The sequence below is a fragment of the Aptenodytes patagonicus genome, chromosome 6, assembly GCF_965638725.1.
Source record: "Aptenodytes patagonicus chromosome 6, bAptPat1.pri.cur, whole genome shotgun sequence".
Lineage (NCBI taxonomy): Eukaryota > Metazoa > Chordata > Aves > Sphenisciformes > Spheniscidae > Aptenodytes > Aptenodytes patagonicus.
In genome coordinates, this window is record NC_134954.1 from 64,356,992 (window position 1) to 64,381,744 (window position 24,753).

At 44.9% G+C, this 24,753-nt stretch overlaps 1 protein-coding gene across 13 annotated transcripts in view; it reads left to right on the plus strand.

Moving 5' to 3' along the window:
- The window catches only part of KALRN (kalirin RhoGEF kinase), a 536,830-nt gene that overhangs the window by 161,026 nt on the left and 351,051 nt on the right, over positions 1-24,753 (plus strand). For 12 of the 13 annotated variants that reach the window (XM_076342988.1, XM_076342996.1, XM_076342997.1 and 9 more), the window contains 2 exons: positions 7,559-7,633; positions 20,562-20,676. In XM_076342988.1, coding sequence (XP_076199103.1) covers positions 7,559-7,633; positions 20,562-20,676 — 190 coding nt within the window. Of the gene's footprint in view, positions 1-7,558; positions 7,634-20,561; positions 20,677-24,753 lie in introns of those variants that run through there. The other variant, XM_076342999.1, reaches the window with a different exon arrangement.

Sequence of the window (24,753 nt, forward strand, 5' to 3'; positions counted from 1 at the left end):
ACAAATAGAGCCGGGTCTTTTGACTAGCAGTCAGATGTGCAATTCACGGGGCTACCTATAATGTCTAATTATTTTTCTAAGGGTAGGAACTGAAAGGTCTCAGCCTGATTCCAAAGTCCTGATGAAAATAAAAAGGAAATGTGTAAAAGATTGACTCACACTCATTGCATTCTCTTAGCATGTCTATTAGTGTATGTTTAAAATGAAATGAATAAAATCCCCCATGGATGGAGATGAAGCAGAGCCTTCGCTGAAGATTGTGCATTAATTCGGTATCCTTCTGATGCTTTGAATGTTTTTGTGCCACGTATGAAAAGGCAAAGCCTGGCTGTTGGCTTAGGTGGGATGCACAGGGTGAGATCTTTTAGGCTTCAGATGCTGAACACAGCTTATTAGAGGCCACATGTGCACAGAGGCTAATAAATTTGCATGCTTGCTGCAAGTGGCTGTATCTTTCTTGAAGCCTTGCCTATTCTTTGGCGTGCTTTCAAGCTGAGGCTACTGTTTAAATGTGTGGACATTCAAAGGCTGTGCTGGGAGGCTCGATGCTGCCAAGTACCTCGTGGAAGGAATAACAATCTCGGCAATTAGCAAGCTCCCCCAAACCCCAGCCCTGCCTCTCTCGGTGTTACAGGCGGGGAAAGGAAGGGGGCTGTGCTGGCAGTGGCTCTCCCTTTGCAGGGATTCAAGCAGTGGGAAATCAGTGACCGACCTGTCAATGTAGAGGGGGCAGAAAAGCTGCTGGACCTCTGACAAGCACTGGCAAAACTTGGAAGCAGAGGTAGCCTGTAGTATTGCCACCCAATAGCTGTGACCAGAAAGATGTTCCAGCGAGCAGTAATGGTGTATAATTAATAAAAGGAAGGACAGAATAAGGAAACACAGAGAAAATAATATTAGTCTTGGACTGAGCCTAAGTATTACATATAAAAACAACATTCATCTTTTGATTTTAGAATAATGCAGCAATGCATTAGTATAACTTTTGTCTCAGCTGGGATAAAGTGCTTGGCATGTGGTGCAGCAGGATTAGTCTTCTGTGCAGGCCGTCTATTCGGTGTCCATGGTTCTTGCAACTTTTGAGGCTATGGCATGGGTCTGTATGTCAGTCTGCACATCTGGTGGCGTAAGAACATTTACTCCATATAAGACTAACAGGAGTACCAGAGATCAGATTCATAGCAGATTTATGGATGAATCCTCTATCAGGTACCTGTTAGGCACTGTGCATACCTTTATGTCTATAGTCCTGTGTTTATATACACTTACACATGCAGAAATAAGTAGACTGCAACCACAAGCTTAAATGCTGTGTGGGTCCTTCAGTTATATAGCAGGAAAGCCATCACAAATCTACGAAGGTCCCAGGGATTATTTACATTTCCATTGCAGAGCTGAAAGCAAGCTCTAGCCCCTGCTCCGCATGGGGTAAGAAACACAGCCCATGCCAGCTGTGTTTCCAAGGAAAATATCTGCAATGTCCGTGTTAGCTTTTGCTGGTCTCCCCAGATGAGCGTTGCATGCTATGGCCACGCTTACTGCTCAAGGTATGTTGAACGCAGATGGTCTGTTTGCTGCACTCATTCGTTTAGGAAGGGTGGACATGTCAGGAGCACCAGGTGAGAAGATCTTGCTTGAGAAAGTGAACCGGGGGTGGAGGGGGACAGCGGCCACCCTTGCCCCCGGGGCTATAGTGTTAGTTCAACCTGCCTTTCACCCTATCCCTGCCACACCCTGACTTGCAATAAATGCTTCCTGTGAGGCCAGGTATTACTTTTTATTGGTTATTAAAGAGAATAATAACCTTTGTTAGTGAAGTATATAGTTTTGGGTTAATCTTCAATAATAGTTGGTAATGATATTTACAGATTAATTTTGTATTCTTTCTGGCTGGTGCTGCCTTTAGATTAAATTAAATGCTCCCTTCCCTTCCCTTCCCTTCCCTTCCCTTCCCTTCCCTTCCCTTCCCTTCCCTTCCCTTCCCTTCCCTTCCCTTCCCTTCCCTTCCCTTCCCTTCCCTTCCCTTCCCTTCCCTTCCCTTCCCTTCCCTTCCCTTCCCTTCCCTTCCCTTCCCTTCCCTCCTTCTGTCCGTCAAAACCCGCTCTTCTGCTGCCTGCAGCAGGGAAGGGCAGCAGGAGAGCCTCACAGGCTCCTGGGAGGCTCAGGGCACTAAAATCCTCTTTCTTTGCATCAGGCTGTCGTCCACAGAGGAGTGATCGGCAGATGCAGAGTGTCCAGCCCCATTTATCTCTGCCAGATGGTGCTAAAATACTAGTCCAGAGCACATGTTGCTTCTATTCAACCAAATGCTTGTGCCATGCTGTGGCCTCTCTGCCTCTGAACCAATGAGCCTCAGCCAGCAAAATCCCAGCGGCAAAGGCGCCGGCAGCCCTCGGCTAAGCCCCTCTCCATGGCTTGTAGAACATCAGAGAAATTAAACTAGGAAGGCTCACAGCCCTGCGGGGACAGACAATAGTGTGAAGGAAAGGAAGGAAGGGGTTAAAGAGGGTTTAGCACACACAAAAGTAAATATTTGAGGCAGAAATGCAGAAAGAAATAATAATGGAGAGAGAAGGGCAGGAGGAGGAAGCAAAAAGTATAAAGAGAAGAAAAAGGAGGATTCTATTCTGCCAGAAAACAAAGGGATGGCTGTATGAGAAAAGCATTGGGGAAACACTGGGGAAATGAGGGTTCAGCCCTGCACAAACTTTCTGTCTGACACAGGACAAGTCAATCTCTCTGTGTCTCAGCTTCCAAATGCTACAATGGGAATAATAAAGTCTCCTTTGTTCTGCCTCTCTCTGCTCACATCAGACGTCCCTTCTGTTTGTAGAAAGCCGAGATGCAACCATGCTGCAAACAAAAATAAAATCCACTGAGGCTTTGGGGGGGAAAAAAAAGAGGTAGGAAGGCAAATAGTCTATGATAAACCTAGGAGATAACTGCTCCAAAAACCGGGGGTGGCAGGGAAGAAATACAGGAGGGGCCTTTACTGAGGGAAGAAGAAAGAAACAATATGGACCAGATTAATCCTACTGTTGCCTCCTGGACTCCAGTAGAGTTCCTCGAGGGATGGGTTTAGCCCAAGGAGTTCAGTTTTGTTTGGTTAAAGAAACTTCATGCCAAAGTTTTTAAATAGTCAAATCTGTTCTGAGAACTATGAGAATGTGGGCTGCCTTTCCTGAAACATTGCATGGGACTTGGGATGAACAACTCCCGCTGAAGGCATGAGGAGCCAAGTGATTAAGCCCCATGCAGTGCTCTGACAGGAGGCCTTCTTCTTGCCTACGCATACTTTTTTAAGTATAGAAAGTATTTCCATATTTCCAGCAGCTGATCTTTATTTGAAGCCAAGAGCTGCATTTTTCAGATTAGAACTGAAGCTTTTCTAGGAAAAGCCACTCTGGAGCAGACCATGGGTCCATCTAGCCCAAGACGGTGACTCCAACAGAGGCCCTGCACTCTGCTTAGAGAAAGAAATCCTAAAGCCTGCAGGGCTCTCTCCAGGGATAATTTATATTTCACTCCAAGAGTTAGAGTTTGGCTTTCACTCTGAAGTCTGTAGACTTATATTCTTTCCAAAACTTTTGCTTAGTTATTAATCTTTACAGTTCCCTGGAGATGTTTGTTGTTTGCAGATCTCTAACCCGTTCAGGAAGCCCCTTGAGCTGCTGACCTCCATGTCCTGCGGCAGTGAGTTCCCCAGGCCAACTGAGGCATTTGTGCGGGGAGAAAGGAGTTTTCTTTTCTCAATTTCAGGTTTGCTGCATTTAATGTGGAAGCATGCCTTAAGCTTCCCGTCTCACCCAGCTGGCTTCTCATTACAGCATCTCACCTAAAACTGTGAGCTGCTTCTGCCGTGCAGGGAATCCCTGCTAGGAGACGGGCTGTGCATGTGTGACGCTGCTCTGTCCTGAAACGTAACTCAGCCGTGCTGAGGATCCACTTTTTTAATTATTCAGTGCTTCCAAGTTTACAAGAATACATCATTCTGTTAGCTGCTCCTGCAGGCATGCTGTGTTTTCTTCTCGTGTCACTGGAGTAATAAAAGTTTGTGGATAGTCATAGTGTCCCTGCTACATTGATAGCACACTAAGCGAGGATGTGATAAAGGTGTGGGGGGCTGCAGGGTGACTGGGACATGGCACTGTGCTCTCTGCGCCTCTCTTCTGGTAAAGAGGCAATTGCAATGCTCAAGCTTCTTTGCAGACCATGGTGAGAGTTGCAGGAAGAAGGGCAAGAGGGGCACTGTTGTGTAGTCCCATGCTTACGATGATGGTGAGCCAGCGAACCAGTGCATGGACAATGGGCAGGATGGCTCAGTGTTCAGCCTGCCCTTCCTTCATCCGTCTGTCCTCTGTCCTTCTGCTGCAGAAGGGCTCGGGTCTTACAGGGGTAGGAGCGAGGTGTAGGGCGGGATACAAAGTACAGCCTTCGTCATTGTCTAGGAATGAACTGGCTAGGTGGTTGTATACCCGGGGCTCTCCAGCAAAAATTAGATGGTGCTATACAGACATGGCTTTGGATCCAGCACGCAAACAAACAAAACAAATGTATTAGAAACAGCTGGGGGATAGGATGAAAATGAGCATTATTAGGGGTATGCTTATAATAACTTATGAACTGGGGAATGCATCATTGCTGTGCTGGGCCCTCCTGGAGACAGATTTGCTGTTGCTTTTGGAGCCCTTATTACAGCCATTGGTTTTCCCATTTATGCATCCCTTCCCCCAGCCCTTGCTGGAAAACCTGACAGCATGCTCTGAGATGTAGCTGCTAACGTGAGGATTTTGTCAGCAGCTGGAGTGACCTTTTAAGCAGTGGCCATGGCCTCATCTGCGGGTCATGAGCTGCTACTTGGGTGAGCATGGACATCACGCAGAGTGGGGGCATTGCTTTAGGCAGTGATCTACCTTCAGAAGTTTCCTCCCTTATTCCAAGGGAAGTTTTGCAGCTCTTGGGAGTTTTTGTCGATTCTCTGGCTGTAGGACGGGCTCACAGTTTTCCAATTCCTTCATCATTTTGAAGCATGACTGACCTGACCTGGGGGATACTGAGAAAGGTGAAAACACCTGCTGGCAGCACTGTCCCCATTCGTGTCTTTTCTTGCCTTTCCTGTGCATAGTCAGGACATCGGGGCTGTTAGCAGCGAGCCCCTTGCCTGCAGCCTGCCCTGCTGCAGCTCAGGAGGTGACCATCTGAAAAAGTCATACATTTTCCTCCTGGTCTCCATGCGTATTACCTCTGTAAGATGCAGTCCTTCCTCGTGGGAGAGTGTTTGAAATTGTCCTTCAGCCTTCAGTATAGTAGGCTCTTGCTAAGAAGTCCTTATTGTGTGTTTTACATATACGAACACCGCACCCACTGACATTTTTTTGGTAATGTTCACTAAGACTTCAGTTATATAATGTCTAGTGCACAGTTAAGCGCCTAAGAATTGACTTTGCTGTTTCCCTGACAAATTTAACAAATATTGGCCAAAACTCAACTTGCACTGACACTGCTGATCTTGCAGCTGGAGAAATTTGGCCCGGTACTCCGCTTCAGTGTCTTCGAGCCATCATGATGTGTCTAGCACGTTGGCTGTTCTCGTTTGCTTCACGGTTGGATGAGATGCTTATATACAAAGCTGCTTAAATTCCAAATGTTGCCTGTGGCTGAATGGTTCCTGCCTTTAACATGAGAGCTAGCCACAGCCTGGGATCTGGGAGGTTATTCTTGTTAAGAGGTTAAGTTAGTAGCAAAGTCTCATATATTTAACACAGAGTGCACAAAGTCCTGCTTACTTGAACACAGAAAGAGTTCAGCAACCGGGACTAGTTTTCCTGGTCCCAAAACACTTTACTAACACAAAGTGCTCTTTAGGCATCTCTCAGGACCCTGCTCCAGTGCCTGTTCAAATTGCAGTTACATTGGTCTTGGCCTTGCATTGAATTACCTCACTCCTTTGTGTGCTGATTTTCATGAGCGTAGGCTCAGCTGGTGAGCTTGCTCATCTTCTGGAGCTGAGTGTTGCGGAGGTGACACCTGAGAGCATGTGGGGACATAGACAGGTAGTTGTAGCCATTGGTCACTGGTGAGGGACGTATTTGCATGTACAAGACAGTCTTGTTGTACAAGCTGACTGTCAACGGCAAATGCTACCTCATTTGCCCTTAACAGTAACTCAACCGTAATAATAATAATACTTGTAGGTACGTAGATTCAGCTGCAAGTCAAAATGCCTGTTATGATCTTCATCCTGTCTGTTCCATATGTCTGCATGGATCGAACCGCTGTACCTTTGCAGGCTGCACGATGCAAGAAATAGATGACAATATATAGGAGGGGCTTTTATCGCCATTTCCACTTTCAGACCCAGATGGTCAGGTCTCATCTGCTGTATTCAGCAAGGAAGGTGTGATGGCTGGAGCGATGTTGCCCTCTTTCTAGCCAGTCAAGAAAGCTGCTTAGTGAGAAGGCTTTCTTGCCCTGGTACCATCTCAGAAGAATGGTGGTTGCTGCCTGCCTGTGAAAGGCAGAAAGTAAAAATGCAGGGTTTCAAATGTGTTGCACTCTTTGACGAGCTGGAATAGATTTAAGGCCATATTGAAGATCACTTGTCGTGATGGGTATTCACTACCCAGTGATGGATGAGTTATTTTTCAGAGCAACTGCAAAGATGTCCTTCAAACCCACATTTTGTTTTGTAATAGCACTGATGGAATAGCAGTGTCTGGCCTGCCATGGGGTGATCTGTCACCGCTGGTCTTTTGCAAAGCAGAAAGATGCTGCTGGTGGCTGAAACCGTTGGCAATTATTTTCCTAAGGCTTCCAGGAGAGTAAAAATCTGGAATTTCTTCAGTGAACTTTCAGGAGACATGAAATAATTTGGCACTGCTGGGAAGACAAATGGCCTATGCAGGTATATTTAACATGTAATGAAACAGCATGAATTATGAGGATGCGCTGTGGCTTCAAACCACTCCTTACACAGGGAAAACTTTGGCTGGCTCGTAAGGAGTGTGTCCTCCCTCTAAGCGCGGTCCCCACCTTGAGCTGTTCCATCTCCAGCTGTGCTGTGTAGAGCAGGAAGGGGGGAAGGGCAAAAGCCTTTTTTAAGCCAGCCCCTGTGCAAATCTGTCTCAAGGGCTGATGCTAAAGGGATGTGTATGTGCTGTAATGTTCCCTGCAATTTTGCCTGGACTGTGTTCAAAACAGTGAAGGGAGAAGGCTCCTGGCTCAGTGTGCAAGCTGGGCATCTCCCAGGCTCGATAGTATGGTCTGTGAAAAAGGCAATGGGGATAAATCTGGTTCCTTGGTGGGGAATTTGTTAACCTTTCAGAACTTCTGAAGGATAAAGTGATGAGTTGATTCTCTGTATTTTCTTTTTACAAACATATCTCTATTGATGCTAATGCTGTTTGTGTATCAGCCATTAGGGTCTGTCTTTTGGTGCTTTTATGTAATTTATAGACTTTCTCTAGCCTGATTTTGAGAAACATGGAGTGTCCGTGAAGCTGGGAGCAAGGACACGCTCTCTTCTAATGTGGCTTTCCTGTTTTCCTCTGTTTTGCAGGTTCTTTTCGAAACGATGGTTTAAAAGCTGCTGATGTTCTTCCTATACTGAAGGAGAAAGTGGCCTTCGTGTCAGGTGAGTACGTCTTCTCTGGATCCCTCCAGCCCAGCACAAGCACTGCCTGCCACATCCTGGTCCTTATGGCGCTGCAGAATCATGAGGGACCAGTTTCATGTTTGGACTTGGTAGTACTTAAATTAGCTCTTCTGCTAAGAAAAGGGCTGTATGTGGAACAGGGCTATCCGGTAATACTTAGAGTGTTGGAAACTGGCCCATGGTGATTTTCTTCATATTCCGAGAAACAGGTAAACGGGCAGCACAGGTGGGATGAAATGCAGCTTCTCAGCTCCAGCCCAGACCTGTGCTGTCTCAGCATTCAGGATGGTTCAGGGATCCTGCTTTGGGTTCAAGGTCAGTGAATAGCATTGATTCCTGTTTGTAGGAAGCGCTCAGACCTGTAAATCACTGGTGTTTCATTTGCAATCCCAATCAACTTGCAGTTAAAAGTACCATTGACACTGCAGTTACATAATAACTCAGATGCTCAAAGATCTCCTGCCATCCCGTACAAAGATTTACAGCCGTCATTCAGGAGACAAATCTCGAGGACCTGCAGTGGATGAGGACTGGACAATATGGAAAAGGCTTTGAGAGTGGCTTGGATGATACTGTTTCTGGCGTGAATTACAACTTGTCGGGAGAGGGGGAAGGGAAAGTCTGAAGCGATCATAAACTTGCATGAAGTCACTCAAACTGGCAGCATAAAACCATGGTATTTCCAGTGCCAGCGTTTCTGAAGATTGCAAACCTTTCATGCTGCTTTTGGTAATCTTCCCTGTTGCAATGAGAAAACCTGCATCAAAAATAGCTGACCCCCTTGTTTGCAGTCTTTGCTTTTTGTTCCCTTTGTCTCGGCAGTAATGCTGACTGCAGAGAGGAGGAGAGTAGCAGCGAGGCCGTTAGGTGCCTGGACTCTTCCTCCCTGGCTCTCCCCCCAGGCGCTGGATTGGGGCCTGTGAAGATGGGGCTCATCACCCTGCCGAGCCGTGGAGATGCCTGGCTAGGCAGGAAAAGCTTTCGCCTTGACTAATGGTTGGTGTGAGACGTCTTCCCATGTAGCAACAGTTAAATGGTCCAGGGATCGTGAGTCCAGCAGTGACTTGGGTAAATGATTTGTGGCTCTATAAACACTAAACTTTCTTACCAACGACATGAAAATCCAGGACTTTGAGGAAAGTTTGTGAGACACCAAAAGCCTCATGTGAAAACCCAAGACTATCCCAACAGTACTCGCATGCGGGACTGCTTTACCCCACACTAATGTCTCATTCTGAATGTCCTGAAATGTTTTACGTGGTGGTTGTCTTTCACTGCTCCGAAGAGGGGAACATAGTCATAAAAACACACGTACCTGCAGACTTGTTTGCAACACAAAGCTGAACCCGGCGCTCTGGGGAAGTGAAATGGAGGAATTTATGCAGGGACGGTACTGGAATTTAGTTCTTGGCTCCTGCTGTTGCTTCGCATGGAAATGACTGTAGGATCATTTGGTAATTCATGGAATAATTAATAATGACAACCTGTCTGGATTGTTTATATAGCCCCTTCCACTGACGGTGCCTGCATTCAGCTCTGAGCCAGACGGTCTCGCACCAACTCGTCAGCTCATTAGATGCTGTCCTGGGCTAAGCTTGCCTTGTGGGGGGGCGATACACAAGCAGTGCCAACACAATCCCCCGGGGTTTTGCACCGTGACCCGCTGCAGGCAAGGGACAGCTCACTCCTCGTAGACTCACCAGCCTCCAGACTTGTATCTGCTCAAAGAGTGCCTGTTTCTGACACAGCTAGCTAGATAGCTGTCCTAGGATTTACACCTCCTCTCCGTGGTCTCCGAACGCAATGATTACGGGCAACAATTGTCAGGGGCCTTTGCAGATAGAATGCTCTGAGCTGCTAGTGTCTTATTGCAGTAGCCCCAGCATCACCCTCCAGCCCAGAGTTTTAAGTAATGCCCAGTCTTCCCTGGGTTGTTGTAATAAAGCAGATTAAGAGAAGGATTTGAGCACTTCAACTGATGGCTAGGTTCTTTTTAATTAAAGTGGAATAACTTCCTAGAGTACATTTTGAGCACAGAAGAGAAAATGTTTGCCAAAATAGAAAAATCCAATAGCTAAACTTTGCAAGATAAGATAAAAAAAGTTCTGTAGTTAGCACAGACTCTGGGAGCACATTGCGTTTGTAATCAGGCTTCCTCGAGGAAAAGGAGAGTTTTACTGAGTCTTCTTCAGAGTTTTATACTACAGTTAATTTTAACGATAACAGTACAGTAAAGTTGTCAAGGGGGTTCTCCTTACACCGGTAGAATTTATCAGCACGCACAAAAAAATCGCAGCTGAACATCTCAGTTACACAGTTTATTTCTTTTCTCATCTGCTGTGGCTCACCAGCTTGTTTTTTAGTCCATGATTAGTCCAGGCAAGCTGCAGAGAACAAACAAGCTCCTTCAGGCAGGGGCTATACCATGCTTTGTGTTTCAGTGTTGTGGATGCTCCTCCGCACCTGGACCAGGCAGAGCAGCAGGGCAGAACAGGCAGGGAAGTGACACCGGCTGCCGCCTGCTCCAGAGCAGGCACAACAGGACCTGCCTGCACAGCATGTAATCTCAGAGGAGCACTCAAGCTTTCAGAAGTGCACTTAATTTCAGAGTTGAAATACAGCTCTAACTAGCTGGGCATGGATTCATCCAGACTAAATGCCGTCTGGGGCTCCGTGCCTGGCGCTTCCCCTCGGCTGGCTCAGCCGGCAGCGAGCAGCAGGCGCAGGGCTCTGCATCCACATCCCTGTGCTGCGGGAGAGTTGAGGGGCGGATAATGTTGGGATTTTTTCCTGGAACTGGTTCTTGATTTCTTCCAGTGATCTCATGTATGAGCTAGACTGAACCCGAGCAAAGTTCATGTGTATGTGTGTCTAAACAGCACCTGAAAATCCCATTCCAGCACTCATAAGCAGAGAGATGGCCTGAGCAGTCGTGGGCGCAGTGCATCCCGGCCATCGCCGTCTGATTGCTTCTGTTGCTGACCTCGTGGAAGCAGATTAAGCAGGGGGTTGGCGGGGGGGGGGGAGGGGGGAGGCTTTGGCCACCTTCTTGTTGCCTAAACCCTAATAAAATCTTGGCTTTGCCTGGGTGGCTCACTGTGTTGCTTCCAGCAATGGAATGGCTCTGGGAACCATTAGGGAGCGAGCTACAGGCCAGAGACTGACTTTTGTATTCTGAGAAGGAGATGAGTGCAGAGGAGAGGAAATAAAACAGGTTGTAGATTATTTTAGGTGTTTTTTTTCAGTGAGAGGTGGTGAAATATTTTGGAAGCTGGGCTTATAGTCTTTCCTAGGAAACACAGATGCTGTTTTAGAAGAGTGGTTTAACTTGGGATGTTGTTCAGCTACTTGATTATATTTATAGGAGATTTTCTATTGATCAGTGCAATATGGGAGGAAGCGTATGAGGCTCTCACGACAGGGAAGGGAGCATGTTACCATGTTCCCTTCCCATGCATGGAGCTTTTCATAGACTTAGGCTATGAAAAGCTTGTTACTTGACTAATGCCGTGGGTCTTGCTGAAAGCATTTGCCCTTTCCCCACATCCCACCCAGAAGAGTTTCTCAGCATCCTTCCCAGCACTTCCCGTTCCGCGGAGGGCTCAGAAGAGCAGCAGCGCGTGGGCTCCTGCCTGTCACCCAGGTACCGTCTGCTCATCTGCTGAGGCAGGAGTACAAAGGAGGAGGCTGGCCAGGTTTCTGAGCGGGTGGTTGAGCACAGAGGAATCAACAGCAAAAGGCAGAAGGGTGTAATAAGCCAGTGAGCTGCTGCAGCTGTGACAAGGAGAGCTCCCAACCCACGTTCAGCAAAGCGGGAGGTTTTTCTGTGGACTTTGGGCAACAAAAGGCACGAGGCAGGGAGAAGTGGATGGGCTAACAGTTTGGCCACCTCCATCCTTCAAAAGCCCACTGTCCCCAACCCCATATGTCTCAGGGCAGCCTCGTGAGCTGGGTCGCAGCGATGTCTGAGCCTGGCTGAGAACCTGAAGGAAAGGTCTTTCAGAGGAGGAATTTCAGTGTAAATAGATCAGATGAAAGGACAACTTTGTGATTAGGTTTCGCTAAATTTAGGCCAGCAGGATGAATCAAAGAGGAAGTCTCAGAGGGGAGGACACTGACCTTCCCAAAAACTTGTCTGAAGACACCACAGGTCACTTAGTGCCAGAGGTACAGGGGACCACATGTAGAGGGGCATATTTTTTCTTTTTCTGCAATGGATGCACTTCACTCTTCAGGGAAAGGGTTGAAATGAGACCCCAGGGCCCTCTGGGCACTGGAAGGGTTCAGATCCAGGTTTCAGGGGGTCTCAAACGCTGATTTGTGGACACTGGAATTTGTATTGGGTTGGGAATAGAACTAACCAAAATATTTAATTTTTGAATGATGTAAACATTTTGTATTTGCACTAAAAGTTTTGATTTAAATTAAAAGTTTTCATTCTCGTCTTCCTCTGGAATGGAAATTTCAAATGAAGCATCAACAATTCTTCTATATTTTGTTACAGAAGAATGTCTTCCATTTTATACCATTCCCTGATGTAGTTTGAAATCAATGGAAATTCCAAAAAGAAGAAATATGCTATTAGAAAAACATAGCATTGCTTGACTGTTGAGTTTTCCTAGTGGTTTTGGGCCATCATGCTTTCATCTAGAAATTGCTGCTGCATTGATGCAGATTTTTCTTTGAAGAAGAAAATGAGGAAGTTTAGACTGTAAAGTTTCCAGGTCTTTTGATGAGGTCTGAGCCTGCTGGGGTTTTTGTTGTTTTGTTTGTTTTCCTTTTGTTTTTCAAGAGTGTTAGGTAATTTTTGAGGATAGAGAAGAGCCTTTACCTATAGGGGTTGTTTAGATATCCTTATCGGGACTCTAAGGTTAAAGCAGAAATCAGAATGTTTCCTGGGATTTCTGATTTCATTTACGGGTTGTAAATGTAGTGTGCAGAATCAGTTGCCATATTTCTTTCCATACATTTTAACTGTAGCCATGGACTAAATTAAACAATTTCTGTGGAGAATGTCTAGTCACTGCCAGCACTTACTGTCCTGGCGCTCAGACACCAGCCAAGACCCACCAATGTCTCCTTAGAGCAGGGAGGTTTCTCCTTTATGTACTTCCTTAATTAGCATGTGTGAGAGTAGTGATGCAACCTGTGCTGCCTTGTGGAGAGGCAAAAAGGTTCAGGTGCCTTACAAAACCAGGCAAAATATCAACCCAATCAAAATTTCTATCCAAAAAGACTTGCAAGAACTTGTGGGATCACAAGTCATTGATTGGGCGTCATCCAAAGACGTGGGACTCCGACCACCTCCTGGTCGATGGGTCCCTGCATCCTGTCACATAGGTGGTATAGCTTCTCAATTAATGATAGGGACTTTCAAAATAACAATAAGAGGAAGGAACCGAGCCTGTGAAGCAAGAAGGTCTGTATATCCCATCCTGTTCCAGCTCACAGGGTTTTCTCATCCTTAAAGACACAGTGAGCTCCATATGTATCTCAGCAAAGGTCTCATCTTCATTTACGCAAGCAGTCAAGAGTTGTCCTTATATAGAAATCAAGGCTGGGAGCTTATAAATTAATATAAGGACCCAGGGAGGTGACTGTAGCACCTGAGGTAATTAATAAGATAACAGCCAACCATTTTGGTCATTTTGCAGTAAGGCGTGCTCTTCTGACCCACTAATGAGGCTTGTTACCTCTGAAAACTTCCTTGTTTCTGTGAAAGCACTTTGGTTCGTAGGCTTATGGTTTTTTCCTAAGGAATCAATTTTAACTGACAAGAAGCACTGAAATTCACAACTGGACATCCTCTCTGTCTTAGCAATGGTTGGGGTTTTTTAAATATTTTTTCTGTGGGAAAATATAGGCTATTTGAAATGGAAATACTTTGCTGGAATGTGCAATTTCAGAAACATTTTCATCTGTCAGTGTTTTCCAGCTCTAGGCTGAATTTCTTCTTAAAACCAGAGGGGAAAAAAAGACTTCCTAATAGCAATTATGTGAGTCCAATAGCTTGAACTCTCCCCTGAACTTTCATTAATTTGCAGGATCCCCTACTTGGTGTAGCTGCTGAGGACTTACCTGCTGGGGATGTGGCAAACCTGAGCAGCCAGCTATATTAAATCAGTTTACCACGTATTTCACTTTGCTGATGAACATCAGAAGCTTTGCCATTGCTGTTTCTCTGTGCTTATCTCAAATGAGGAAGACAAACAGTGTGTGATCAGGGTGAATATGGCCTCTCTTTGTTTCTCCTTATTCTGTACAGCTTCTAACATTATGCCCAGTGGTGTGAGTTTGGAGTGCCTGTCGGTACCGTCATCAGCAGCGTGACTGCCATCGCCATGTTCTGTTTTGTTCCCTTCCCTTCTCCAGGGGCGAGAGGGTGTGCAGTGGGGTGTTTTGTTTTAGAAGATTTGGAGTTTATTTTGTTCAGTTTCTCTATTGTTTTTTAAATATGTACAGCTATTCTCATACTTCTGCGATAGAGGAGACGAGATCAAAAAACCTAATTTGCAGCTGGGGCAAAATGCAGCGAGGTTTGCATAGGTGTGAGCAGGGGTCAGCGTTGAAGAGGAGGGTACTGGCGCTCCCTTAATACTTCACAGCAAACCAGCTTCTTCCAGAGGAAGAAACGGGCTCCTCTGGACTCTCTTTGGAAGTTTTGCCTTCCATACAAAGAAGCTCTTCCTTCATTTTAATGAGTCTCACTTGTCCTTAGTTTTGCTTTTGCTGGGGCAGTAACTTTCTCCATGGGAAATGAGACAATTTTCCCAGTGGCTTGTTGGCAAGTAAACATTTAAAATTAAAGAAGTACCCCAAAATACTTGCATAAATCAGCAAAAGTGTGTTACAAGCCACAACAGGTGGTCTCTTCAAATCCATGCAGTGGCTCTGGGTGATTGTGGAACAAGTCTACCTGGTGGGAAATGGGATCCTCCAGTGGCTGTGCTGAGCATCCCGTCTACAGCCTCTGATCTGCTCTGCCAAGTGATCTTCTAGTGGGAACGTACAGCCTTGTTTTTGGAGTCATTGACCCTAAACGTAATGTTGCAAATGTTGGCCATTAGGATTTGGTTCAGGCAATTGACTCTGGGATATGGGATGCTGCAAAGAGCAACACACTGGAGGATCAGGCCCTGGTGACTGCATTGCAGCTGTGTTAATTGACAGGTGGGCTTGTTGTGGGAACTTAAATTTCCATCACTGTTGCACTAGAATCACCTGCTTTGGAACCAACTGAATTTGAGGGTGATTATACAGATAATCCTATATATGACCCTTACAACAAATTAGTCACTCTTGAAGCTGGAGGAGTTTTAGTATAGAGGTCTGTTCGCAGGAGGTCTAGTAGCAAGCAGACTCTCACAGAGCTCAGCTATGGCAGGGAAAGGAATATTATTTTAAGGCTCTGGATATCAGTTCCTTGATACTTTGCTTTCCTAGGAAGCCTGTCAATTAGATTTAGAAATCCAGAGCATATTGTTTGTCATTTTATCGAGGCGCCTGACATCAGCTGAGCTTGTTCTGTCTCTTAGTTCTTTTCATGATCATTCCTTTTTTCACCATATTTTGGACTGAAGTGCCTTTTGAGGAGTATTTCAGCTCCTCTGGAAACTCACTTATGGTCTCAGCAGAGTCTGCAACATCAAGATTGATCAGCTTATGATCTGCAGGGGTCAGATGAAGCAGCATATTCATTTGAACTGCAGTAGACATCTGAACGGAGGCCAGAGACACTGTGTACTGCTCCTGTCTCCGTTGCTGATGTGTTCCAGGACCTTAGACAAGGTACTCGGGAGCCTTTACGTGTGTGGATATTTGTCTGTGTCTATGGTTAATCCTTGTGAATTCATGCTTATGAAGAGAGTGCAAAAGGAAGCAGAGGGCTTGAATCCCTTAAATATAGATAACATGCAAGCAGGTAAGTATCATGGTAGAATGGCTAATAGAACTGGAGAGATGCAGCTTAAAAACAGAGCTCGATGAAATCGTTATCTGTTGTATACAATAAGTCTGCATTAAGGAAACTGATAATTTCCTGTCCTAAACAAGATTACACAAAGCTGCAATTTCAGCTTTTTGTGTATTATCAGAGATGGATGTGCCTCAGGGCTTGAAACTGGGAAGGCCTGTACACACAGTTCCCATTAATAACACTCTGGGTTGGCCAGCACCTTGACTTACCTGTGTGCAGTTGGTGCCACCATAGGCAGAAATATTTGGGCCCACCACTGAGAGGATTAAGACATCCGTTCAGGCAGCTGCCAGGACAGGGATCTTGTGGCTGAAGTCCCTTTCCTCTTGGTTGCAGGCTTGACCAGAAAAGTGGTCATCAGAAGGTCACAGACTCTGCTGCCTGCTTCCATGCAGGGTTTTTTGAGGTTTCTTTAATGTTTTCTTTTAATGTGGTATGTGTCATGATGCCTTGTGCCATCACTGGAATATCCCCTGTATGATTTGTGGAGGAGAGATGATGTAATCCTACTTCTGGGAACAAATGCTGAATTTAGCAATGGTTTCTAGAAGAATGGTTAGCCTAGAAGAAAGGAAGATGGGAAGAACCGGCAAGCAAGCCACTGACAGGCAAGGCCATCAACAAAGAATTTTGTAGGAGGAATGCAAGACATACATGCCTAAATATTTGTTCTCAGTGTACTTTGTGCCCTGAAGAACATGTGTTTTTCTGACTCCTTTTTCCAGAGCACTAATAACTAGACCATCTGTTTGCCTCTCTAAATCAGAGCAAAGCCCATGAAAACCCACCTTGAAAAACAATTAGAAATTATCAGCTGTTTGTTTTAGCATTTAATAACTGTAATTAGCAAACCTAATGACATGTTTGATTATTGCATTCCATGTCTGTGAGCCCAGTGGGAGGCAGGAGATGGGACATATTGATTAGAGCAATTGAGACGCTTTACTTCCTTCAATTTTTTATTTTCTTTTAAAACAGTATGCTGGGTAGTTCTCTGAAGAGACTGTGCATGTGAAATTGGCATTGAGATCATGGCTGACTTGGGGCAAGACTAGCCTCCTTGGGTGGATTACTAACTGCAGAGAGAGTTTCTATAATGTTTTTAGTTGCTGACTTTTAGCCTAAGCACTATGAAGCTCTAACACAGTGGACTAAGAGTCAGAAAACCTCATTTCTACTCCTGGTTCTTTAAGTGACTTGCTGTGGGATCTGGGCTAAATTTCTTCCCTTCTCTGTACCTGACTATTCCCCTCAGTAAAAAAGGAGATAATGATAAAGAAGAGGAAAGGTACAGACTCCCTGTACAGCCAATGCCAAAAGATTTTCTTCTCTTTTAGTGGCTGTTGCTACCTGTCTGGAGGCTCCGTTAGAGGAGATGAGGATCCTAATATAGGCATGTTAAGTATATAAAGTTCGGTGGTGGTAATATCCCATTTAGTCTGCCTAGAAAAGCTGAGATTTGCAGTTATAATGTGCAATGGAAAAGTTACATATTATTAGTATTTAAGAGAGTAAACCACAGTTACTGAATTCTGCAAGTCTTACGGTGAATTAAACATACCGTGGTTTGTTCTGGAAGAAACCTGACGTTTCTTCATAAAATTGTAAATTGTGCAGGCTTTCATAGAAATTAGGGATTGCTCATGAGTAATCTGGAAACAAGTGAAGGATTTTAATGTGTACGATGCACTTGTAATAATAATTTCACCCTGTTGCTCAAAGCATAGAACAGTACTTTTATCACGAATTAGAAACATTTGTTTCTAAACTTCACATTTCTTGAGACTTGCTCCATGTGTCCTTGTTCTTCTGTGCCATAGGACTAGAAGGAATTGGTCCAGGCACTTACTTATCCTTCCATCATCCAGAAACCTCCAACTGGGTTGTCATGTAACCTTCCTCCTCCGATGAGAATTAATCCATTTTCTCAGGTCTGTCCTGGTAACTTTTGACTCTGCACTAGAGCCTTATTTATCCTGCTCCCCTGAGGACAGTTTAGATGAACTGTTGAGAGACAATTTTTATCCTGAAGCAAAGACAGGAATGTTCTGGACCCTGTTTCCTTTTCTGTAGCTGAAATCCTTGTGTTACTGTTAGTAAAAGGGTCAAGAATTTTCTGATTTAACTTTTTCAGCTTACCAGAATTTAGATTTTCTTTTTTTTTTTTTTTTTTTGCAGAGCTTACTTTGGTGGAACTGTAGGTGGGAAAGGGGTCCCTGGCCAGAAACACAATTTTTAGTTTACTAAGCTGAGGTGAATGGGCAGCATCAGAATGATCAGGGCTGCTGGGCTGTGGGAAGCTCATGGCCCTTCCCGGGTGTTTCATATCCTGGGAGAGGATTGTAACTGTGGGCTTGGATGTCTCCTGATCTCATCTCTTAGTGCTTTTCCACTTTGTAGAAATATTTAAATAATTGGAAATAGAGGAGGAGAGGGAGCCTGACTGAGTAGTGGGTAGCATGTTCTTCTGGGATGCAATTCAAGTTCAGGTCTCTGCTTCAGTGAATATCTGGAAGCTTTTGAAAGCCTTGGTTACATCTTGATGTGACGGGAAATTTTTCAAAACCTTGAAAAGCTTCCTGTGTTGACAAAATATTTCCCTCCAGGTTTAGTTACTACATTGGTTTGCCATTCTATAGGCTGGCTTGCTTTTCTGTTGGACACATCACGGATGATATAATGGTTTTGGCATTGTTACGGTGTGTGAAATAATCTCAACAAAGGGAGAATGTGCTTAAAATGAGGAATTTTTTTTATACATATATATGTATATAGGTCTGAAAATAAAAATGAGCTTATTTTCTTGTAATTTGAATCCTTGTTACATTACACCCCCATTCTCGTGCTATGTGGCAGAGGCATGAATCAGCCAAGGTGACACCGAATTCCCATGGACCTTCCTCACCTTCATGGTGTGAAGCCAAAGGCAAACATCAGGCACAGAGATTTGGGTGGAGATTAGGCAGGACAGTTTTTGTCCATATGTACCCCCGGCTGCATAAGGGCTCAAAATGAAGGTGGCATCTCTTGTTTGCCTCTCCATTTGTACCCCTGGACAAATCTGACATGACCTGGCTCCAATGGAGAGTTGCACGATGTAGCCCTTCAGGTATATAGCATCCATTGAAAACTGTGGGAATGTCAATGCTGACAAGCTGTAACACGGGGTGACACTGGCATCTCTATCTGTATAGATGAAGTTTTTGTAACAGACTTTGACTTGCACAGTCTGCAGTGCTGTAGAAAACTCTTTAGACAGGACTTAGCAATTTAAAAAAAAAAAGTATATTTAAAAAAAATGTGTATATATAGTAACAACATAGCTATTTTTAGCTGCTTATTAGTGACTCTGGTCATGTAGAGAGACGCTTTGTGCTAGAAGGTGAGCTTGTACCTATCGTGGCATCAACTGAATGGACAGTTTCAGAATAAAATGGATGGGGGGTATGTTGTCAGATGGGAGCTGGATCTACGAGTGACTTCTCTGTTCCGTAAGCAGGGCCAGCTGGAAAACCTGTGCCTTGGGGGTACATGCGTGTATCTCATCAGTTTGGTTTCTGGTTTCTCCACCTGCAGGAACTCTTGCCGTATGAGGCACCTCCTTGACTCCTGATCTAAATTCTGCCCAGAGCAATTCTTTGTCCTGTGGTGATCCAGGATACTGTTTTTCCAAGTGCACATGTGCTCTCATGCCGATCCTACTCTTAGAGCAGAGCCTTTTTAGGACTATTCCTACTGAATTAGGGTGTTTAGGACCCCTACAGGAGTCATGGCCCTACAGAGTGAGGGCGTCTTGCGTTCTGCACGAGAGAATGCAGGCTGGATTGGTGCTGGAGATGTGCATGTCCTTGCATAGCTTTTTCTTGTTGGCCAGGTAAATTAGTTCAGAGAAGCACGTGATTTTCCTTTCTCAGAAGTGATATTTCTGTTAGAGGGATTATACTTTTCACTGAAAAGCACAAACTCATCTGCATTTTTACAACTTATTTGCAAGGTCCTTGCAGTTCTGCGCTAGCTCTTTCAACTGTAGTTTTGCTATGACTTTTTTTCCTAGATAACAATGCAAACATATATCTAACACACAATTCCTGAAAAAATCCTGTGATAATAGGTGAAGAAAGAACTGAACATTGAGTGAGACACTAGGTTTCAGTTTCAAGCTTATTAAACTTTATTCACAGCAGAGAATAAAATAAGGTGCTGTAGAATAGATTGTATTCATCCCTATATGTGTGACTGTATAATTCAGGGTAGAATCATTCGTTTATGGCTAAGCCTTTTGACAATTGCTGTAAAAGATGAAGTGCCAGACACTGGCAGTTTAAAAGGAGTGGATTTTAAGACAGGAAAGCTACAGGAAAAAAACAAACCATAAAGTATTCCAATTGCCAACAACACTCACTAAATAGAAAGCATAGGAGGCATGAACTTCTAATCAAAATTTCAATTTCTGATGAATTGCTAGATAGATTAGCACGTCTTAGTGCATAAACATTACTGGGATACATCGCTTCTAACTGGCGGGATGCTGTAAACTATCTGGCATTGAATGATGCAACACACTGAGTAACAGTGAAAAATACTTTCACTTTCTTGGTGTTGACCAGTTTAAAACTAACCCCACAGTAGCATTTCATTAGCATTGCCTGCCTGGATTGGCAGTTATATTAGATTTGATGGGATTATGTGAAAGTCAGAAGAAATGCTAGTAGCGATTTTCCTTGTGTGTTGGGGTGTTTGGTTTTTTTTTTTACCCCCCTTTGGAGCTCCAGCAAATGCAAGCATGTCTTCCTCAATTAGGCAAGCCTGAAAGCTACGAAGAGTGCACGAGCTCTTGAATGTGCTGTAATTTATGTTTATCAATTCAGTGCACATAGGTTTTTTGACGTGTGCTTCCTGCCTGATTTTCTAACAATCCTTTATTTTCTGCAGGTGGCCGTGATAAACGAGGTGGTCCTGTTTTGACCTTCCCAGCCCGCAGCAATCACGACAGAATAAGGCAGGAAGACCTTCGGAAACTTGTGACTTATTTGGCCAGCGTGCCAAGGTAAAGCTAGAAAGAAAACACTTCAAAGCTCAGGGTGGGTGGGTGGGTGGGGAACTTGTTCTTGGCAGTTGCTGATTTCCAAGTATTAACATTTAGTACCTTCAGTTCTTGGGACGGAGAAACAAAAGTGTTCCCTTCCTCCTCCTGTGTATGGTCTGATGGTTTTTATCACACACGTGGCAACGCAGGAGCCCCAGAGCAGAGGCGGTGCGAGCAAACCTGGGCTTCAGGCTCGTGACAGCAACGAGGACCAGCTCTCGTTCCCCATGTTTCTGTGTGGCCCTTCTAGAGGGGTGGAAAGGGAGGATAGTGCTTAGAGGTCTGCTGTTAAATATAGCAAGCTGGAGAGAGTCTGCTGTTGCTTTTTAATACCTTCTGGGAGGTTCAGGATAGCTGGGGTAGGGACTGCAGTTGCTGGGGAGGAGAGCCTGCCCCGTGTGAGGAGGCATATCTTCCTGCTCCAGCACTTCCCAGAGCTTTCTCCAGGCTCGGGAAGGAACATCGGTGGACTAAGGGGGAAGCTTTCAAAGAAAGGCATTTCAAATGGTTCTGCACGTAAACCAGCACCTTTCCCCGCATTAGTCCCCATGTCTGTCCTCCAACATGCAGGTCCCCATCCCTTTCCCAGGGACGCTGGAGGAAAGGTCTGTTGCCAGTGCATATATATCTTTGCAAGCTTTGGGAGACAGTTTATAGGGCTCAGTGCCCAGGTAGGTATTCCTGAGCCCATGTTTAATGCCTCCAAGAGTACGAGGCTATGTACGCCCTCATCCAGCTTCCTTTCCTTATTTTCAAGCTTGCCAAATTATCTGTTATCCCAGGGCAAGCGAGGGGCTGAGAAGGGGTGTTCAGGGTTGCAATAACACACCCTGTGCCACCCAGGAGCACCTTCTTTTTTAAACCCGGGGTATGACCTGTTAAACAGTGCTCATGTTTTTGCAAAGAGTGTGAAGTTAACACCTGAAGGGAGAGGGGTTGGCTGCGTCTGGAAGTCATGAGGTAAGGGTCTCGGAAATGCACTCAGTTCCTTAAACATGTGATGTGCAGAGAACAAAGGTCCCGCATTTGGTATGAAAGCGAGTTGAGGGCTGTTTGGAGACTCATCGCTTGGCTGCAGAGAGTGAGGGGCAAACGCAGCCACATGTGCCAGATCTGCCAGTGCTCATTTCCTGGACTTCACAAGCCCTCTGGCGATGCATTTTTTTGCTTCATTGGATTTTTGCTCATCAAGGTTTTACTAATAAGCTGCATTGGTTTGCTTTGCTTTTCTCCCCTGCCCCCCCCCCCTTTTTTTTTTTCCCTCTAGCCAGCTCTATTTTCAGCCATATTGTGAGAGAGATTACGGACATGCTGCAGGGCTGGGAGAGCAGTAGGTCACTCCCTGGGAGTGTGTGTCCCAGGGCTTGGCAATCCTGCTCCAGCTGCTGCAGTAATGAAACTGCTCCCTTACATCTTATCATTTTTTGCATGGTCGCAAATATGAAGATATGAGATTGCTTGGGGTTGCAAGCAATTGCACAGAAAAAATTACCTTCTAATATGTCAACCTTTTATATTAATTGCTCCTCCCTCATGGAGGTGGCAGTAATAGCAAGATACATCCCGTCTGTTCCCCACTTGCACACAACTAAATCGATTAGCTCAACCTTTGATGCTGCTTTTCGTTGCCTCATGCCAAATCAGTCCAGCAATGATTTTTCTCTGATGCAGAAGCTGGGGGACAGAGGTGCATGCTGAAGGAGCTAATACAAGACCCAGCTGCTTGTCTCTCTAGAAACACTAAAAAAGCATTCCCCCTCCTGGTCCCCACTGCAAAGGCTTGTTTTGCCCTGGTGTTTGAAGCCTTTGAGGACATTTCTCTTGTTATACCAGAGAACATTCCTTCCTCAGCGGTACAACCACCTGTCATGAAAGTGTGCCCAGCAGTGAGGGACTGGCTATTCATGAAGCGCTTTCACCAGTTTCCCAAGGATCCTTGCAGACTGGTTCTCTGGAGACATCAACCAGAGTACTGTCTCCTGTTTGGGATATTATACGTTGAGAGGTGTGGAGCAGAAAGCAGCAAAAGTGATCTGAGGTCTAGAAAAAGTGGCCTGTCAAGGAAGGATTAAAAGGGTAGAGGTTGCTCAGCCTAGAGAACAGAAGAGAGTGAGAAGGATCTTTGAAGCACGTTGTGATGCTGCAAAAGGAAAGGGTTTGTAGGGCTAGGACAAGAAACAAAAGTGTTACACCGAAGCAAGGGAAGCTTAGGCTGGACATGAGGAAAAGATTTCTAATGGATTCCCATCAGCACTAGAATAAGTAATCTAATTTCTTCTTAAATTCCTCTATAACTCTATAGGAAAACCTCTGGCATGGGTATAAATTGTTAGGGAGAGGGGATGATGAATCAGGAGGTGACTTCTTTAGGTTCCTCCTAGTCCTGCTTTGTCTGGTGCTGCAGCTGTGAGCTCACTGCTGTAGGAGGGAAACGTGACCACAAACTTTGTGGGTTTGGCACGCAGGATTGCGTAACCTGTGTGATGTGAGGAAACACTGAAAACTCACTTTCCCTAAATATTTTGTTCACTTAACAAGGGCAACCAGCAGAGCTTTCAAACTTATTTACTTTTTGGAAACAAATATATGGAAGGAACAGTTTGAATTCATATCACTGGCTCTCAGTTCATATTTATTCCAAGATTAGTGCTGTAATGAATAACTGCATCAGCCATCCACCAAAATAAACAGTTTCATTAGCAGAGACTCTGAACAGGATGTCAGGAGAAACTGCTCTGATGTTCAGAGTGCTGAAAGGGGGGGGAGTTTTCTGTGCTAGTTAAAAACTAGAAATCCTTCTTTAGGTAAAAAAAAGAGACTGTAATTTATCATATTGACACCAGTATAATAATTCTTTCTTTATTCCCGGTGCAATGGTTTCTGAGTGAGACAGATTGCTATCCACAGTGATACTATCTGTCACTTAACCCTTGTTTTATATCTTAATGGAGGGGGCAGAGGTGATGCATTGCTGGGAGCTTTGAGCAGGTATGAGATTGGTGATGAAATACGATGATAGATTAGGGTAAGTGAAACTGGGGTCTTGCTAGCAGTTTTCAAAGTTTCTGATTCAGCTTTCCGCAATTCCTTCTTCAAAACCAGAATAATAATGTGGGTTTTCTGAAAGCAGCGATGTGTGTTTGAGTTAGAGCAGAATAGTGAGTGCTTTCATGCAGCTGCGAGTCACGGTCAGGCAGGTGCCTGCAGCCGGTGGGGTTTCCTGTGTGGCTGGGGACTACTGCTTGGGGGTTAAGACTTCAGGTCTAGGAACGCGGTTTGTTCATATCCCAAAATGGTAACCTTGCAGTCCATAGTACCTGGGGTGACTTAGGGGCCCTGGAAGATTCAAAAGCCTGATCCTGCGGTCTTGGGTACTAGGAGGAGGTTGTGAGTGGGAATCTGACACTGTGGACAAATGTGGTCCTGGTTTGGTGCTGTACACAGGTTCTTTCAGGCATATCACGAGGTCTTTTTCTCCAAACAGTTCCACTAATAATTAGTTACTAAGAAACAAAGATGCTATTCAGTAGAAGTAAAGATAATTGCCATGGATGCCAGGTTTCTACCACTCTGCCATTTTCTGCTTGTTTTACATTTGCACTAATGCTTTCTGGATAGGCGAAGCTGTGTTTCTTGTGAATCAGGATAGCTCCTATTTACATGCAAATTTAAATGGGACGAGATGTTTAGAAATTTGGAGGGCGTGACTGAATCCAGGATAACATGGTGTTTATGATCGGGGGAGCTGAGAGGGAATTTTCTGGCCTTGCTGAGGATCTTATTTTTTAACACCAGTGCAGTGCCATCTATTCTGGTAGACTGAGTTTTGATTTATATGTGTGTAAACGAAACTAGCACCAGGCCAATCTCCTCTGCGAGCCCTTTGGAATTAAGAATTAAGTTATGCGTAGGCTATAGGAGGATAAAAAGGAGACAGAATATTATTAGCCTGAGTTATCTCCTCACATGGTGAAGCAATACGATGAAGGAAATGTTCTCTGTCAGCTATAGTGAATCTTCCGGCTGAACACATCAATC